The sequence below is a fragment of the Ornithodoros turicata genome, chromosome 10 (assembly GCF_037126465.1).
Source record: "Ornithodoros turicata isolate Travis chromosome 10, ASM3712646v1, whole genome shotgun sequence".
Classification (NCBI taxonomy): domain Eukaryota; kingdom Metazoa; phylum Arthropoda; class Arachnida; order Ixodida; family Argasidae; genus Ornithodoros; species Ornithodoros turicata.
In genome coordinates, this window is record NC_088210.1 from 23273561 (window position 1) to 23292835 (window position 19275).

Below are 19275 nucleotides of genomic sequence, written 5' to 3' on the forward strand. Positions count from 1 at the left end.
GCAACGCTGTTGTAAGTTACATGTGGCGGGGGCACCGGCACTGAGTGAACTTCTATCCAGATATAGATGTGGAGAGATTCAAACCACGGCGCAAATGGCGCGCACAGGACAAAAAGAAAGCAAACGACGCTTCTGCCCGTGCAACCAGGGTTATCACAACGAACAAAGTTGTGGGGATCATTGCACTTTTTTGCGCTCCTGTTTTATCTAACCTCCAACTCGGGGAAGCGAAAATAGAACAAAAAGGACTGGGAAGAGGGGTTCGATCCCAAAAATACACGGAGAGGAGCGAAGCAGTGAGGCCATATATGCAGAGCAGTGTTCACATTCTCCGGAGCGTTCCGCGACCACGAATACAGGTTGCACCCTCTCCATGTACCCCGGGAACGCTTCCGGCTCTGTGGGGGCCAACCAAATTTTCTCTCGTCTTCACAGGTCGTAAAACAACAGGGAAACGGGAATATGCGACCCTGTGGACCACTGGTCCATAGAAACTGGTGCGTGCAATATTTTTCCAGGGCTGTTAACACGGGCGACATTCCCAGGAATACTTCAAAGGAAGATGCGCAAAACGTCACAGCTTTTTGCTGCCACGTGAGCGATCAACGTCATTTCTCTTCGTGCTCTTCTAACCGTGGGGAATATTGCTGTGGCTCGGACGCAAGATAATCCCTAGCAGACGACAGGGCCGATGATGTCGTCTGCAATGTTCGCAGTACCGCGATCTCCGTACTCCGCGGGGCGATCAGTACTCCGGGGGCCATGCGAACGCAGAAACTTCCGCCCCATGAGCGTTTTTTTTTTTTATTTTTCTTCCACAAGAATATTCCGTGAGGATGTCACTCGTGAGTGCACGGGAATCTACGCATCTTCTTTTCACATCTTGCTCGACGTCACTAACGGTTGTGACACTACGAACACCTCAATTTACACAATTATGCGACTTTGCAGACGAATGTCGGCCCAGTACGCATACTAACACCCCTGTTCCCCACTCCTTCCTGCTGTCCTGTCTCCATCTGTCCACATCTATACGACGCTCATAGCAACAGCTGCTTCGCGGCGCTAACACGAAATTTACACACACACACAAAAAAAAAAAACATAATTATGCAGCAACGTCGCGATGCAGGTAAAACAAAGCAACGTTCAAAGCATATAAAATGCACGTGAGTCTACGGGTCCTGACGACAATGCAACGTCACATTTTGCAGTGTGACACGGAATTTTCCATCGGGAAAGGTAAGACGCGATTGTCAGAATGGGAGCAGCTGTCTCGCGGTGCAGCCATTTGGCCTGTCACGGCTGTTGTTCCGCAGTTGCAGTCGAAATTATGCTCCAGGAAAGAATCCCGACTCGGCTGAATAACAAATTGGTACGCGGGAAGGACTGGATGCAAGCTGAGTTGCACAAAACACAAGCTACACCGCCAGGCAGAGTAAAATTATTATCATCATCATCATTAATAATAATAATAATAATAATAATAACAATAATAATTCATTCAATCTTTTTAGCCTGTTTAAGAAGAACTCGATTACAACAGTAATAATAATAATAATAATAATAATAATAATAATAATAAACAGAGTTGAGTTCCTCATATGTGATACGTTGCACCGTGTTGACTTCTGCTAAGCCAGTCCAGTTCTACCAGTTAAACACAGAAGCAAAAAGATGTGGCTGCAATGGCCTTTCTGGATTGAACATGATCATGGCATGACCTTCTTTCGCAGATATGTGTTGCTATAAATTGCAAATAAAAGTGAAATACCTGAAGTGGATCCATCTCGAAAAAGTAATTCTTCGACCAGTTTCATATTTTTGTGCCACCACTGTAGGATAACGGCCTGCTATCAATCACTGATGAATCACTTTCCGACGAGCAGTAAGCTCAGTTCCGAGTATCTTTGTGTCGGTTTCAGAGTCGGTTTGTCGGGGCTCTCGTGATGGAAGAGCCCGGCTGAGACCCGAGCAGGTGCCTGCAGCCTTTGACATTAGACGATTATCGTTCTGGGGGGAGTTTGGGAACAGAGGCGTTCGGAGCAGCCCTTTAATCCCCAATTTCCTAGGAAGTGAGTGGTACCTGGACGTATGTCCATGTACGTATCGTTAATTAATAAATTAATGCGTGTAATTGCTGCTACTCCTGTCCAGTTGACCATCGCGCATTTCGAGTATACGGACTGTGACGTCATACATTCACGACAACTTCCGTTCGTACTTCCGATCATCAACGCTGAGACACGGGGCAGAAGTTGATTGCCAATTTTTTCTCTCCTGCAGTGTACACAAAAACTAGACAGCGCGTACCGCAAGGAACCCCTCTTTCGCTGTGTCTACAAATCTAATCCAATATAAGCATAAGATTATACGCGTACCAAGATTGAGGAGTCCTTCTGGTCACGTTGACTCTGTTCTCTCAGCTTTCAGTACTCCTTATTCACTACGTAGTTACTACTTCTGTTCATCAATTTCAAGAAAGATTAAAGGATGTTTTGTTGTAGCCCTTACTTTAGCGATTGTGCATGTTTTTCTCATTTTTTTGTTTTTATTAGTCTTGTGTTGTTATCGGAGTGTGTCTTTGTTGTTGATGTTTGTGGCGCTTTGTGTTCTATAAGTGCCGCTTCCACGTCGGTGTGTGATTTCCCTGTTTGTGGAAGCACATAAATAAATAAATAAACATACGAGTCAGGAGTATACATATCGCAAATAATACGTCATTGTTAATGAATATGATAATACCACTCTCTCCCTCTCTCCTTGGGGTCTATCTTTGTGAGCCGAGAGTTACCGACCTTCAATGGAGGACCTCTTTCGAACCTCTCTCCTTGTCTATTCTCAGCGGAGGCCACGAAGCGATGCTTCGGACCAAGGACCCAACGCTCATCAACCTCCAAACGAGAAGACACATCCAGAACCACAACGGAGGTGCACGGAATCCAGCTCGATAAACAAAATTCTCGAGAGCTTTCGGAGGCGAGGAACAGTCTCAGGCTGCCGGCTCAGAACGTCTGCGTAGGTCAGCCGTACGACATGAACTTCAAAGCGAGAAGAGAGAGTTCTCCTCGTAGCGGAACCACAAATAGTATAAAGCTGAATAGTCGCAAAAGGACAGGAGAAATACGGGGCTGCTCTGAACAATGTAGTAGTTATTGTACACGTTAACGTACATAACATAATTCACTCTATTGATCCATAACTAAATTGTTACATGCAGTTGTTGCGAATGTATTGTGTCCACATCGTATTGTTTTATGCAGAGAAGAATGTAGCAGTACTGTATAGAAAACTTGTCGTTTCTGTGTATAACTTCTGGACCAGGATTTCATAATACGCGCCCCTCTGTAGTATCACGCCCTGAGGGTAGTTATAAAATATACATAAATAAACAAAATCACAAGAGAGAGACAAAGAAAAAAGAAGAAAAAAAAAAAAACGCCCACGACCACCTCTGCAAAAGTTACACCTCTGAACGTAGAATTAAAGTGGGCGTCTTTCGGACGAACAACGAAACTTGGAAGTATGGGCATCAGATACCCTTGAAAGGAAGCTACAGCGCATCCTTCACTATCATCGTGAAAGACAATAGAAGTCAGCTGATGACCTCGGCATTCAAGAGCCGTCCCTTCCCTGGCTGATTTCACCATTGCTCTACGTGATGGACGATGTAAACCTCCTCACACTATCTGCCTACAGATGCTTCTGTTCAGCTCAAATTCGTTTCTAATAATTTTAAATTTCTTCCCCTCATTTTAATCTTCTACAAAAGTTTCCTCCCCCAAAATATGTTGTCTGAAAGGCTTCCTCCGTATCTCTGTGGTTTCCTCATCTCGTAGAACGTGAAAAAACAATGTGCAAGTTTCTTGTTTGTTTACTTGTTTCCTCATCTCTCGTCTTTTTTGTCCGAAAAAACTCTTCGCCTGACCTCAGTCTTTTCCTGAAAATATCTCTCGTCTCAACGACCGTGAGCTGAGAACGTCCTCACCCTAATCTATCGGCGTATCTCCCGAAACTATCCTTGATCCAATAACGCATTCAGCCTCTACCAGATCTGTTGTCCGGACCCTGGACGTCACGCGACAGATAAGGCGCTATCGATGTGACCAGCTGTGATGTCATTGCACACGCCGTTCAGTAGACAGGACAACACATCGAAAGCATCCGCGAGATAACTTGGATCAGTTAACGATCGGATATTCCGCTATCCGTGTATTCACACGAACTGCTCACGGGACAGGTCTTCCGCACGACGCAGGAATATATAATATTGCGCACATAGCAGAAGACACCTTCGGTGCCGTCGTCTGCTACGCAATATCTCGTGTGTGAGTCACAAGACGAGCACGAGAAGGGCGAGAAGAAAAGAAGTTGAGCAGCTCAGCACTCGAGCTCACGTTGGAGCAGAAAGCTATGACGTTTTGTGCATCTTCCGCTGAAGTATTCCGAGGCATGTCGTCGCGTTAATGCGCGGTACGCTGATCGTCGTGCATCGCGGCTCGCCTTTCGGTCCGTCCCGAACAGGGCGCTTCGAAGTGCCCTTTCGTTATCGGTTGTTGCAATCCTTTAGGCCATTGCCATCGGCTCGCAGGCATTCACACCGCGGTCAAAAGACTCCGCTGCGCAGTTTCAGGAAAATAAGAGAAAGAAAGAAAAAAGACTCAGAAAGATTTGGTCGCTTGCCCAGCACCTCGGAAAAGCAACGTGGGGCTGGAAAGAAGGTTCGCTGGCCGTATGACGCAGACAGGGAAACGCCATGACGTCACCAATCAGCAGACGTCCCCGCCGTCTGTTTTCTCCCGCGTCACATCATTCTTCAGAAATTGCGAAATGTAAGCAGAACGCCGTTCGCTCTCGCTTTTATTGTCTTTTGGCACAGCCGACCAAACCTTTTCCAGGGAGGCACGAGACCGCACCGTATTCGCAAAAATACATCAATGTAGCAACAGATGTTCTTCCGTGAATAGACAAACTCACACTGGATACAACGACACACGAACGAATTTGATCAATATTTTTCTCAACTCACTCAAGTGCAACACATCCAACTCGAATAACAAAAACTTACAATATCCGCTATATCAACAAGCTACGGGCGAAATGCCACAGAGGCCGAAGGGCTACTTGTGAATTTGTGTGTACGCAACAACAGGGGTACATCCACCTAAATAATGAGAAAAAAAAAAGTTATGTTCGGGCAAAAAGAAAAAAAAAAAAACGAACATCTCAGCTTTGTTTGTGCACTACGTATATGCACTGAGCACCAAGAGCAGTCAACGCAAACAGGTCGCATGGGGAATAATTTTGCAGCGCAAAATCGCGCTTCCGGAATGCTGCTCATTTCCTGGCCATATCGTGCGTTCTGTAGTCCGGAGCCCGTCCTGGGTGCAGCGTCCCCAAAGTCGATGACCCCCGATGTGGTGCACCGCTTCCACAGGATGCCCTCATGCAAGACGACTGTCGCGGGGATTCTAAACAATCGGGGCGCAGAATACCAACTTCCAAAGATGGTCTATATTAATTCGGCCTCGTAGCAGTTGGGGAATTCGCTAGGACGGCAGCTTGTCAACAACGGCGTGCTTTCCAGCCACCCACGTTGTGTTCCATAATCCAATTAGTGCCCCCTTGACGGTACGAAAGGCAGAGAACATGTTGTGATTGAGACAAGCGAAAGAAAAAGAAAAAAGCTGCAGCGAAAAGCCGCAACGCGCCGCCAGAGTCGATCGAAGCGAACCTTTATTTCTATCCCAACAACTGTTTTGTGTTCACCTTACATGTGTTTCGATCAAATAAGCTCGCCAATTTTTGTCGAAACGACTCTGATTGGTTGTCTATGAGAATCAATTTCGAAACAATGTCACTGCACAGGGTGCGAGAGAAAAACGCGTTTCAATTTGCCAAATTTATTTTCTTTTTTTTTTTTGTGCGTGCGTGTATGAAATCCACTGCTGGCGAGCAAATTCACGATCTTTTCGTTACGTGAAAGACAGCACTTTAACCCATTGTGCGTTTGCTCGATTCTATTCAATTCGGCGAGACTGCTTAGGCGCTATCGGATGCGTCAAGACTCCGATCTGCTCATACCGATTCCAATGTTGTTTTCGCCCCCACTCAACAGCACGAAGCACGCATCTCATGTCCCATTGGCCCGAACGCATTCTGACGTCATATGCCGCGTACGCCCACAATACCCAATAAACATCATGTAACGCACGTTAAGGTCAACACATTTACGAAAAGAACGCGGTTTACACAACCATCCACCCTTTTTGGCGCAGATCACGTGGAAAGGCTAGCTTACGAAACGGCTCCTTGTTTCCCGACCGCACAATGCCTGCTTACGTAAAGTAAAATCCCAGAACGGGAGGTGACATCAACTCCACCATCTCCAATGGAGTGAAGGAAAAACACTTTCCTGCAGTACCGCCAAAAAGCTCATGTACGCAAAGCGTTGGCACAGATAAGGGCATCCTTGAAACGTCCCCGTCGCTCCACGCTACACCTCAGAGGCAGACGCACAAGGACAAAGCCTTGAATTCCTTTTCTGGCTGGCTACCCCGTGGTAGCATCCAAGTACAACGATGGAAAGTAACCGTTCTGAGGCTGGAACACGCTACAGAAACTGTGTATTCACACGAGCGACATCCTCACGGAAGATTCTAGTGGAAGAAAAAGCAAAACTACTGCGCACAGAGACGAAGTTCCGTCCCTTGTTATGTGAGCATTCACACGGTGCGGAATATCGGGAGTGGCGTACTGCGCACTTAGCAGACGACACCGTCAGCGTCTTTCCTGTCGTCTGCTACGGAATACCTTGTGGCTGTGTCGCAGGATATTCCCCACGGTCAGCAGTGTATGTGAATACTGAACGTTGAGCGCTCGCGCTGAGAAAGCTATGACGTATTTCGCGTCTTCTGCTTCTGCGGGGAATGTCGGCCGTGTGAATACACGAACAGAGTCAGTAAAACAGAACGGCAGCTGAGATGCCGAAGGATAACTTTATAACTAGAGCGCGAATCTTCATGCAAAAGCATGTTTTTTTTTCCCCTTCTCGATATGGTTTATCTGGACGATGAAAAAACCCTTTCGGTCTTGGTTTGGGACCGATCAGAACGGTTCTATGGCGCGTTTAAATGCATGTATTGCACGTTGTGGCATATTGCGCACGAAAGTGCATATTTTGCCATATTTTCAAGTGCGACAGCTTACTTCTTTTTTTCATTGATGCTTTTGCTGGTTTCGGGACGACGTTGGGTCGTCTTTCACGAAAAAATTCTGGTCGGAATCGAATATTTTCCATGTTTCGGTGGGGTGAGGCGCAGTGTTCAGCTCGTACCCTAGCTGCTCCATCCTCCACTGCTTGCATTGGCCAATGGGCCGTATATTTCACCTTCGCCACATTACCGTTACGAAGACGGGAAAGTTACGAAAGTTCGCATTTTAATCGCCATGATGCAGTGCCGAACCCACAGCCACGACGAACCAAGTCTGAACATCGGGAGCACGAAAGACACGAACATACGTGTCTGTTCATGTTTTTCATGTTGTCCATGCTCAGGCTTGTTTCGTCGTAGGTTTCGTCCACCAGCCACGATTTATATTTGTGGGTGCAGCAGCACGGTGTTATCCCCCTAATAAAATTTTCTTCTTTTTTTTTTCAATAGGCATTTGGTGCATTGCTTTCGTAACATGAACAATTAAAAACATTGCATATATTGAGGATTTTTAATGCGTATTTCGAAGATTTTCACTGCATAGTTGCATGCATGTTTAGAGAGTTTTAGAGCATATTTATCCGCGCTCTAGTTTAACATATTCTTCTTACACTAAACTATGAAAATAAGTTATCTCAAACGTATGTATGACCCGAAGGAATTACGTATCGAACGTCTCGAACACAAAGACAGAGAACAGAAACAGACAATAAACAGAAAAGAAAGAGAGAGAGAGAGAGAGAGAGAGAGAGAGAGAGGGGGAGAGAAGGGAGGAGATACCAAACCCAGAACAGGTAAGGATGGAGATGATGACAAAATTGTGTGTATATGTTGCACCACAGTAATCCTGTACGGCATATGATCCGTAGTGTAGGACTCAGCAGATGTATCGCTTCTTGGAGCCTCGTCATATCCATCATTGCACATATTTACTAACGCCGATTCCACCACTGAGGGTGTTACAAGAGGACGAGGAGTGGAGGGTCGTTGTGATGAGACAAAGATATACCAATCCAAAAGATGATGATATGATGTAGGAAAACCGAGAGGCACGGACAAAAAAGGAACAACACTGATTTGTGTGTTTGTCACCTTTTTGTCCGTGCCTCTCAGTTTTCCTGCATCATGATTAACTGCCTGCTTGCCTGCACCCTATCTTTATTCTTATTAAATGACAAACAGTCGAAATTACACGAGTGTTATTTGTGGGTGGCCACAAATCCGCAGAACCAGCTCAACCATGAAATGAGGACACTGCTCAGGTCTTTTTTTCTCTCTCTCTCCCTAGAATGCATGCCCATAGTAGATACATGATTCCTGTTCTGACAGAATATTTCCAGATTCTGGAGCACCGCCCCCATACCATCTGGTATTCCAAAGGAGAAAACAGTCGGCGAAAAAGACGCGGACCATAAGTGGTCCCGCGGCAGCTGTGCGGCAATGGAGAAGCAGATGTATTTTGTCAAGGGACCTCCTCCCCACGTCTGAACCTGCTCCAGTACGATTCAGTCCCGACGCCCCGGCATCTGCTGTGTACGACCCATGACCTCCTCACAGGCGCCTCACCCAGGGGTACACACATAAAGGACAGACTATCTTTGCCCCATGTGCCCCACTGCAGCCCGCTTCCTTTAAAAAAAACCGGGAACTCGCGACACACAGGAACATTCGCCACACAGGTCTCCAAAGCATCATGAACGAATGAGCAGTGCGCTGACGTACGCAAGGCTAAAACCAAGGGCGTACGCCAAAGATGAAAAAAAAATAAGGGGGGGGGGGGTAATTTCCATTTGCGACAGCTTCTCTGGTCACAATCCCTCCATTAAAACTAAAATGATAGTTTACTCCGAATCACTTTCATTGTTCCGCTCGAGAAATACGTGGGCTTAAAAAAAAAAAGCTTATTCCTATTGAGCAAGTTCTGCGAGACCTCAAACACCACTGCAACAGATGTGCAGCACACGCATTACTGTATATTGAGTTCGCATTCTGCGAAACCTGTTCACGATGACGATAAAAACGTTATTTTGGTCGCCATATCAAGTTGATTTTGGTTACCAGGGGTAGCCGCTTCCGAACCGAACTCGTAAATACAACTCTGATCGAAACATGCGTAGTGCACACAGCTGATAGGGTCGACACGCGATTGCTCTATGGGGTAGTTAGGCTACGTGAATCTACGACGAGACATATCATTAACAGAACTTACATGTATCTGTACGGTTATAGCGCATGGGAACTCAAAAGAAAAGGATCGTCGCTGAACCTTCAGGATGTGCCGTTTCATTCGAGTGATAAAACGACGCCATACACATTAGCACCACAAAGATCGGTAAAAAGGAGGTAGTCCGTTTGAAGAGAGTCACAGGTGAAACAAGCGCAGTTGTTTCGTAGAGGGTAACGTACCTGGACACAAAGACCCCTCGAGTTGGCGAGGTACCAGCGCGCGGTGTGGTTGTGCACAAAGGAGATGGGTGCTTGCCCTCACGGGGACAAATTTCAACTCACCAGACAACTCCGAACGCTCCATATCCAATCGGTCTGTCAGGCTGGATATCCTGCACTGTGACAGGCGGGTGATAAAAAGGCTGGGCTGCCGTTAAAATCGCTTGCTGGGGACCTGCCGCCGTTGTTCCTGTGAAGGCAATCACAGGACGCCCCGAACGAGCCCCCACCACCGCCATGGTGTCACCAGACAAAGGCCGATACCCACAACAGTACGCTACACCATCGTCTCCATTGTGAAATATCGGCGGCCTGGCGCTCGACCAACGGCACCCTGCAGGGATGGCGCAGAATACCTCCAGATCACTCAGACATTAATTCTTAATCATCATCCCACAGCCTCACAGAGCCACACACACCACAGACAAAAAATTATAGTGACTGAAGAACTCCAATGAGCGCACCGAGCGGCGTCCTCCGCGCGCACTCCGCACTGCGCATACCGTCAGCCACCTGGTGAGTGTCATCCGAATGAAAAAAAGGGAATTGCAGCCGACACGAGGCAGCGGGAGGTTCAAAAAATCGTTTGCACATGATGCGGGAGATAATGGTGAAAACGTGTGGAGTTGAGCAATTGTACGCAAACACAACGAACGCAAGCAGGGTTGCCAGATTGGGCTACTTTTTGTGACAGTTGGCGGGGTGTTTTTCATCTTGGCTATTTGGCTATTTTTGGGCTATTCCAGCGTTTCACGCCACGTGCGCTCGGACGACAGCACACGACGATTGTCACTCCGGTCACCCCCCCCCCCCCCCCCCCCCCGTCTCTACACTCCATTAAAGCTGTTACGTTTTATAAGCACGTGGCAGGCACGCATTTGTGTCCCGGCACATAATAATGCACTGCCGTCTGTCGAGACTGAAAAAGTAATGATCCTTTGCGCTCCCAGGTCGAACGTGTTAATGGGCAGCAGAATAGATACCAACGGATACGAAGACACATGTCGGAACCCTTTTTCAGAATTCGGTAATCCTGTGGCGGATACAGGTGGTGATACTGCAACGCAGCTTTTGCTCGTGTACAATCAGAATTCCGAAGTTCAAAGGAACCAATTCCCGTGCTACTTTATTGTTCTCCTGAAAGTGCTGAGTTTGAATAAGTTGCGCGAACTGGAGAGAGTACGTAGTGCCTTGGGCTCGCTGGTGATCTATTATTAAAAGCCCCAAAACTGATGCTGTTGGAATATTAAGGTAGTAGTAGTAGTAATTAACTGAAAAAAAAAATGAAAAAAAATCGGGGGAAAGACTTGGAGCAGGGTGGCTGCCCTAAGGGCGCCTGCATTGGAATATTAAAGGCTATAACCATGCACAGGTGTGTGCACACTTCAGTAACACGGTCGCTCCAAGCAAAAATTTGCCGGGTCCGCGGCAACGTGAGTTGCTAACGTCAAGGTTAGGTTCTCACCTTCACGTTAGCAACTCGCAATGTGGCGCGCACGAGCGCACTTTTGCGTAAAGCTGCCGCTTGTCGTGCCACTGTTAAATGTACACAGACATGTAGATCAGACCTGTACTCGATATCGTGCTGCCTCGGCTTGGTGTCGTTGAAAGTGACCTTTATTTACATAAGCAATCAAGTTATAAGATACGTGGTGCATCCATCATATATCTGATTCAACACATCTTCTGGTTCTTAAACACGTCGTCTGTTCCGCTTTAGAACACCGGTTGGCATTCGGAATGACATCATTTAACTATGCACTTTCGCTCAATGTTTGTGAAAATTAGCAGGCTCAAAATGCTATATAAAGCACCGTGGGAGAAATTCGAGTATATATCGGAGCACCTGAGTAGCCCATAATTATCCCCAGGAATATCATAGCCTCGCAAAACTTTTTTAAATTGGTAAGTTCCAGTGTGAGAATGGTTGTGGCCTGTTGCCCCCTTTTTATGTCAACCTGGCAGTGATGCTGATACAGCATGAAGACACGAATTCGTATAGTACCTCCTCTGCAGTGCGTTTTGGAAGGTACACCAATAGGCTGCAACTTGCACAATTCAACAACGTTAACGAAAACAGACTTTAGGAATAAGATAACACATGACACGCTTGAGAACATTTTTCACGTGAAATTCGCTCTGCGGACAAATGGACGTTGCTGTAAAGACTTTGTGTCATCCCTTCCTGAACAAGTTTACAAGCGAGCTAATGTATCCATAACCCAAGAGTTTATGGATATGCGCCTCTCATAGCCCATGTGCAAGTTGCATCGGAGGCACCGTTTCGGGACAGCAAGATGAGGAAGACGAGGCTTGCTCATCGATGGTGCTCCATAAAAATCGCGGGGCAAATTTTTGAGACACAGTTTTTTTTAATGTTTGACGCTGTATTTGAGTTGGAAGGAAATGCGCACATGGCGCATCATTACAATACGAAAGTGAGCCTCGAGGAAGGCACGCGCACGCGATTGTGCCACTGTGCTGCGCGTGCTGCCATCTACGAGATCGTCTCCCAACTGTCCACAAAGCAACGGGGGCAAGGAGCACAGAGGAAGCTGGAGGCTGCATCTGCATCGCAAATATCTGTTGAAACTCCCTTGTGTCCTCGCAGGCGCAGGTCAGGCAGAGGTTTGATGACCACTACTGGAAACGTCAAGCTTCGAAGAGCGTGAAACGCATCCTGGAGTGTCAATTTGGATGTATGCAGCGTTGTAGGTTAAATTACAGTTTCGTCGGCAGTATGGATACCGACTCTGAAGCTTTGAGTGTAGACGATGTTTACATTCTTGCCGAGGAAATTGGCAAAGAGTTCGAATGTCTTATTGACGGCCATGGCGTAGACATGGTGAAGAAATTGATGACGAAAGTCATATGTGTCTTGGAATACCTCGAAGCGTATGCTATTCGTAATGATTCCGCAAGGGATGAGATCATGCAGCTGAAAGCACAGGTTTACCAACTAGAACAGGACAAGCATGAGAAAGCGGAATCAAGAAGCAAGTTCGAAAAGGTAAGGATCTCGTATTTCACCTGTGTCCACACGACAACACGAAAGTGAAACCCGTGTTAACATGACAAGTGACAAGAGAAATCTCTAAATGGCACTCAAGGCCACTTGTATGTACGTGTTTGTTGCAAAGAATTACGTTTGGGTGACTCACTCGTTCTGAATCGAGGCACTCCGCCGTGTCAGCAAGATCATATTATTTTATTTATTTCGCACATGCAATCGTTAACATCGCAAAGCAGCTTGCAGATCACAAGACTTAATGGCAGGTGTTGTATAACTTATGATCGGCCTATACTTGACCTTGCTGAAGTCGCGATTGTTGAATTAGGATTACATGCCCTACTCATTGTAGAAAAAAACAAACAAACAAAAGGTCCAAATGGAGATTGTTACTTTAACCTTACAGGAGATTGAACAATATGAAGATGTCTGGCGCCAGGAAATTTCGGACTTGGGCAACGTAGTGTCAAAACTACAAGAGCAAAATAGCAAACTGTGCAGTTCACTAAAGGAAAAGGAGAACTATATTGCAGACCAAGGAGACCAAGAAAGCAGAAAAGATGATGGTATGTTCATATGCCACTCACTGTACGACTTAGCGTATGCTGTGAACGACTGCCTTTTATTAGAACTTAGCATTTCCCTTATCTTGTTCCTCTAATCAACAATAATATTTTCATGCATAGATGCTGCAGAGACTGAAGACATCGTGGTTTTGAAAAGGTTACGAGATGCTCTTTGTAAACAGTCAGAACAGATGCGTCAGTACGAGAGGGAGGTAGCACAGAAAACAACTGAGCTGGAAAACGTGAGACCCTGTTTGTTTTGAATGATGTAACTACGTGAAGTAGGCACAAACTTAGTACTGGTCTGTGCATGTAGATGCGTGTACTTATTTCTCTTATTGTGGCTATTGTCAAGAATTAACTTCCTCTCAGTGGGTTGTACTTTTTCTCCGTGGCTTGCGTAGTGCTCAAATACTTGTAACTTCCTTTCAGTTAAGGCAACAATTAGAGCATGCAAAGCAAAGCAGCCAGGAGCAAAGTCGTCGGAGGCGCCGTTTGCAGGCACAAGTAAAGCAATTCAGCGAAGAACGTGCTGATCTGTGCGCACAGCTGCAAGGTCAACAACAACAGCTAGAGACGTTGCGGCAAAACTTAGGGATTGCCGTTCGTGACAGGGATGACCTCCTTAATTCATCGGTGAACCATCTTTCATTTCTACGTCTGCATTCTGACAACATGAGAAATGATGTGGTTTTTGAAAATATATCTCTCCAGCATCAAGGAAGCCAAAGTAAACAATTCTTAGATTCCGTTTCTCCTAAAAATTATAACCAAAATTGGTAGGCAGCATACCAATCCAACTTAAGCCCTTTCTACTGGTATGTGGTGTAGCATGTGGTACTGCACTGCCCCCCCCCCCCCCCCCCCCACACACGCACAAACACACGCATTTGCTGCTCAATGTCTTTAGGACGCTGCGACTTGCCACTGAAATCGAATTGAATTTTAAGACCAAGCAAAAATTTTAGCAATAGGAATATTTTACTAACTATTCTCATTAACAGTGCGCAAACATTGTTGCGGTCACATACTTTATTTTCACATTTGGTTGTGCAGGTTACTAGTAAGCATTTCAACTGCTCTGCAGAAAAAGCATGTGCAATGCCGCTTTTGTTATGTGCGGTAAATGCAGTCTCACACATATCACAGTGCCCGAGCCAGTCAAGCCACATATTTTTAGTGGCCAGGAGTATCTGCCCCGTGTTCGATTTTTGCAAAAAATTTGGGTCACTAAATTAAGTTTGGTTTAAAAAAGAAAAACATGGAGATGTTGGCCCAACCCAACATTGGGCCGGCTATCCTGGCATGCTTAGGGTAGTGAGGTTTCACTACCAGGATTCGGAAACAGTGTTTGTTGCACACTAAATTAAAGGGTCTACAGTGTATAAGTAGGGCCTGACTTTTTCAGGTTTTATTTTTCAGAAAAATCTGGGGGTCAATATCGGGCATAATCGGGTATTACCCGAAAGAGTCAGTCCCTATGCATAATGCAAGCAGGCCTGCATGCATATACAAGCCAACCCTCCATTTATGAACGGTTAACATTCTGGACAAATTGTGCGAAGTTTGGAACGGGGGGCACCATTCATAAATTGAGGGAGCCATTAGGAACACACTCCAATATTACAGGTACAAGGTGCTGACCTCAAGGAGAATGTTATTATCAACCCCGATGATCCATGTCGACCACGGTTTACACTCGACGAGCTTAAGCAAATCCTTTTCGAAAGGAATGAGCTGAAAGCCAAAGTCAGTGACCTCGAAGATGAGCTAGCACTTTATCGACCAAGGTTGGTGCTACTTTCAAAGTTGCAAATTCAAGTGCTTTTCCCTGCTTGTTTGCAGAGCATGAACTGCACACGTACCCTACATTCACATTTTATGTTTTATTATTCTTGACAGGCCGGTAGTTCACGCCCACACACCTGCCGATTATGATCTTCCGGTACACGGCCCAATTAATCGGGAACCAGCGGAGAAGGTTTTTTCTCTTGGAAGGGCCTCCGGAATAAGGAAGTTGTAAGTTTGTCTTTGAGTAGCCTACTGCCCGATACTACAAAATATTTTCCAGTCTCTTGTAAGCACAGTGATCTAGGACCATACTTCGTATTGTCCTCGAACAAGTGTAACTGATCTGCTTCATTTCGTTATCTTCGTTGGTAAAGGTACCAAATATTTGGTAAGATGAAATGACAAGGCCTGCTTTGCAAAGTATCTTATGGACTGCGGGAGCACTCGTGATGGTATGGATCATTGCAGCTTCTGCGAGGCTTAACATATCTCCGTATGCCATATGCTTTACCGCAACGATCCGTTCTCTGCGATATCTGTTCTCTATCAGTGTCAGTAATTTGAAGTGACGTAATTTCACGCCTATTAGCCGCGGCTTCCGCACAATTTTTTTTTTTCTCGCGGGCGCGCTGCAGCTTATCCACCGGTGCGGCTTATCTCATGACTATTTTTCCCTGGTATCTTCCCCATATGCCAGTTTTAACGAAATGGCCGACGTCTCTGGAACAGCATCGCCTGCCAATGCACAAACAATGCATAACAGGGGCCCGTCGACATTGGGGTAGACTGACCGTCCTCGTGCCTTCCCCCAAACAGCTTTAACGAAAGTGGTGACGGTGATTCATGTCTTCCAGAAGGCCACTGACCCGTCGATCCATGAAAAACACCCAACAATGGCACAATCCGAACTTGGTAGAACACTGGAACTGACCTCCTTTGTTGTACACCATGCCGATCACAGAGTATGGACCACAGCGGTTTATGGCCTTCTGTATGGTCTCCTTTGTCGCAGAAATCAGTCGTGTCTTATTGCCCGCGGCTTATCTGCAAGAAAATTTTCAAAACATTCCTAAAAACTGGTCCTGCGGTGCGGCTTATATGCGTGAAATTACGATACATGTAAATAGCAATCACAGTCATTAATTGCCAGCCTCTTGTTACTCTGTGACTATTGTGAGGCTTCTTCTCATCTGATGCAAAGTTGCAATGTGTTTGCGCCACGGGATGGTTTCACATGCGTAGGGATAACATTCCCCAGGGAGCCCTAACACACGTACGTCAAAATAAGTAAGGAGGTGTTTGTCTTAGGTCTGGCACCTACTAGTGCCATTAAAAAGCAAACCTATCACTACCTGTAATGTCTGAGATATCATTACAATTCCACAGCTGCGGAGACCATTATATCTGTAGGTTGTGTTTCCCGTATGTGGTGCTCTCCGCAAGTAAGCCACATCATGCCAACTGCCAACACAGCGTCATGTTTGCACATGGGCACTGGACTCTCTTGTACACTGGCTTATTTAAATTTTGCATCAGATTGGAGGACATCACAGGTGCTCTGTGTCAGTCTTCAGAATCAAACCCTAGCAGCACCCTGTACACCCTATGCACCGCTATTACTGTGGCGATCTTCTTTCTGCATGTAACGCTCTTACTGTGCACTATACTATGCATTATCTACACCAGTGGTTTCCAACCTGGGTTCTGCAAAGTTCTTTGCTGTGTCTAGTCGTGCACGGTTGCGATGCACATGCGATGAAAATATGTCCGGGTACATATCACTGACTGCTGACCTAAAACTGCATCTGCATAATATCAAAGTGAGGAATTTATATTGCGCAAAATTACCGCCGGCTTCCTTCCCTTTCCCTTTTGCTGATATATCTGCCAATGCGGGCACACAAAGGCTGGGAACCATTGATCTACACAAACACGTGCAGTAGCAGCACAGGCCTTGGTTCATGGTGTCTCATTGTGTCCTACATAGGCTATGGAACAGACTTGTGGGCAGCATGGGAACCATCCAGCTACCTTTTTCTCAGTAAACTAATAGGGCTCCCTGAAGACATAACCAAAAGTAAGCTGCTAGGACTACGGGTGGGTATAAAGCACAGAACGCACATTGTCGCATGCTGTAACGTTTTCTCCCCTTCCTTATTTTGCCCTGTCGGGACGATTCACTGATATCGGATGAGACAGACTACCTGAAACTAAGGTAGTCTGCAAAAAGTAACCAACATTCACTATCCTATCTGTACTGTTATGATGAATTTGAAGTCAATACGTGCGAACACGTGTCAGAAGCAATGCCGACAGGTGTGGGAGTAAACATTTGAAACAAGTCATTACTATGCTGGCATGGTACTGCATTGTATGCATTGTATCTGCATGCTCTCACCAGGAGCCATGAACATTATAGAACGCGATAAAATTTCGTTAGTTGGAAGAACATGCAATACGCTCAAACTCAAGGAAATCTTACCTCTTTCTACAGTACACCAGCTCGCTTGCATCATTCTAATTTCGTTCATGAAAAGTATCTACAGAAGATACTTCATTGGCACCACTTTGCAGTGAAAGTTGACTGATTGGGTAACTGATTTTGCGATTATAGTTGTGATTTCATCCAGAAGTGCATCACGGTTTTTGAGATAAACATCTTGCTTCAGATTTACGGTAACATAAGCTACAACACCTTTGCAGGCATCAGGAAAATGATCAAGCACATTTGAGATAAAAATAAATTGTTGTTGTGAAGCGGTGGCTTGGTTGCTTGGCAGAAAAAAAATCCCGAAGCTATGTAACTCCAGCGACTTTGAGAGCTGGCTATGCATTTATAATTTTTTTTTTTTTTTCAAAATGTTAGGCATCATAGGAAAGCATGTGACTCGCTTTTTGTTTGCCCGAGTGCCGGATTGTCATGTCTGGAATGTTTCATGTTTCCGGAATGATTGTCATGTCCGGTATGCTTGCTCTTTCCCTTCCCACTTTGCTCTCCGTTAGCCTGTGTTCCATTTGTACATCTGCTAAGATAGTGTCATTCATACTTCATCTGCAAAACTTTCAGTTTTCCAAGCGCTCTGTGGCCAGGACGGAGACCTACTTAGCAGAGGGTCACGGAGTCCTGTATAGACTCTTCAGGCAGCTTCAGTATCTTCCATCTGATTTTGACTTTCAAGTGGACGTTGCGCCTCAGCAGTGTTTTTGGACTGCATTTGCGATAAATGAAGGACAAAACTGCGATACGTTTCCCTTTGTCAACTAAAATCACCTCTGGGAGTGGCATTGAAGTGCAGAGGAAGTGCTTCGGCATAAATTGTGGCAGCACCTCGCCTAGACAAAGCTTTCTGCAGGAACATCTATGCGCGAATTCTGATGGGCATTTGTTCGGAGATCTGCAAGGATTGTGTATGCATTATAGAAAAAAAATGTGCAATTTGAAATAGAATATGTAATAATGTAAAGAATACGCAGTAGAGCATGTGTAATAGCCGCATGGAAACGATGTGTGTGCCAAAGAGTTGGGATGTGCCTCGCTGGAAGAGGCCAGAGCACAATGTAAATACATTATATACTTCCCGTAACTTTAGTAGTGCAGATAATAATGCGGCATGGTATCTAAACGGAATGAAGTTGATTCATTTAGCGTACGTGGAATACCGTACACGTGTGCCAAAGTGTATGGCAGCAGAACTGTGATATCTTCCAATATCCGAATTCAGTACTGCAGATTGTATATATCAGATAATGCAAATAATGTAATGTAAAATAAAAATTTATACTGTTAACTGAACTTATTCTTTAGTCTTTCTGAACAGGCCTGCAGAACCTTAGAAAGCTCACACACTCACGAAATGTGAAGGCAGTCCCACATGAATGGGTACTGTCTGCAACATCAGCACAACCAGAAAAAAAAAAAAGAGGAAACAGGTCACCCAGATGCATAATTCCCACACAATGGGATGTAAAACTGTTTGTCGCTGAGACTTTTATCTCACACAAAGCTATATGTCTTACACGACAGAATACATGGGGACCGTGCAGTAATGATGCATTCACAAACGTGACTGAGGATCCCAAAATGTTAAAGATAGAAAGGAAGCCAACAACAACAACATTGTGGGATGATGAATGGGGAGTTTCATCGCCAGGGGCAATACTCTGCCCCATTCCTGGTGGTGATGTGGGGAATGAAAGAATGAGCCCCTTCACAATAAGGATCGAAGTTCTATGGTGTCCAAAAAGGCCA

General features: G+C 45.6%; 2 protein-coding genes across 6 annotated transcripts in view; one reads left to right on the forward strand and one right to left on the reverse strand.

The window, feature by feature from the left end:
• Positions 1 to 10146, reverse strand: part of LOC135371090 (serine/threonine-protein kinase NLK-like) — a 29653-nt gene extending 19507 nt beyond the window's left edge. Inside the window, 1 exon segment of the mRNA XM_064605094.1 lies at positions 9723 to 10146. Coding sequence (XP_064461164.1) covers positions 9723 to 9898 — 176 coding nt within the window. The 5' untranslated portion in view covers positions 9899 to 10146.
• A 1994-nt stretch (positions 10147 to 12140) lies between these two features.
• On the forward strand, positions 12141 to 18814 carry LOC135371092 (RILP-like protein homolog). Of its 5 annotated transcripts, none has more exons than XR_010415505.1 (8): positions 12141 to 12669; positions 13076 to 13235; positions 13356 to 13477; positions 13668 to 13871; positions 14865 to 15025; positions 15138 to 15254; positions 17014 to 17123; positions 18094 to 18814. XR_010415505.1 is itself a non-coding variant. In XM_064605099.1 (8 exons), the coding sequence occupies exons 1-7, from the start codon at positions 12361 to 12363 to the stop codon at positions 17069 to 17071; spliced, it is 1131 nt and encodes a 376-aa protein (XP_064461169.1). In that variant the 5' UTR covers positions 12142 to 12360; the 3' UTR covers positions 17072 to 17103; positions 18094 to 18814. The 5 variants fall into 5 exon arrangements, 2 of the variants coding, with proteins under 2 accessions (XP_064461169.1, XP_064461170.1); XR_010415506.1 differs by lacking the exon at positions 17014 to 17123 and adding an exon at positions 15401 to 15478 and having other exon boundaries at positions 12142 to 12669; XR_010415507.1 differs by lacking the exon at positions 18094 to 18814 and adding an exon at positions 15401 to 15478 and having other exon boundaries at positions 12142 to 12669; positions 17014 to 17097.
• The last annotated feature ends 461 nt before the right edge of the window (positions 18815 to 19275 follow it).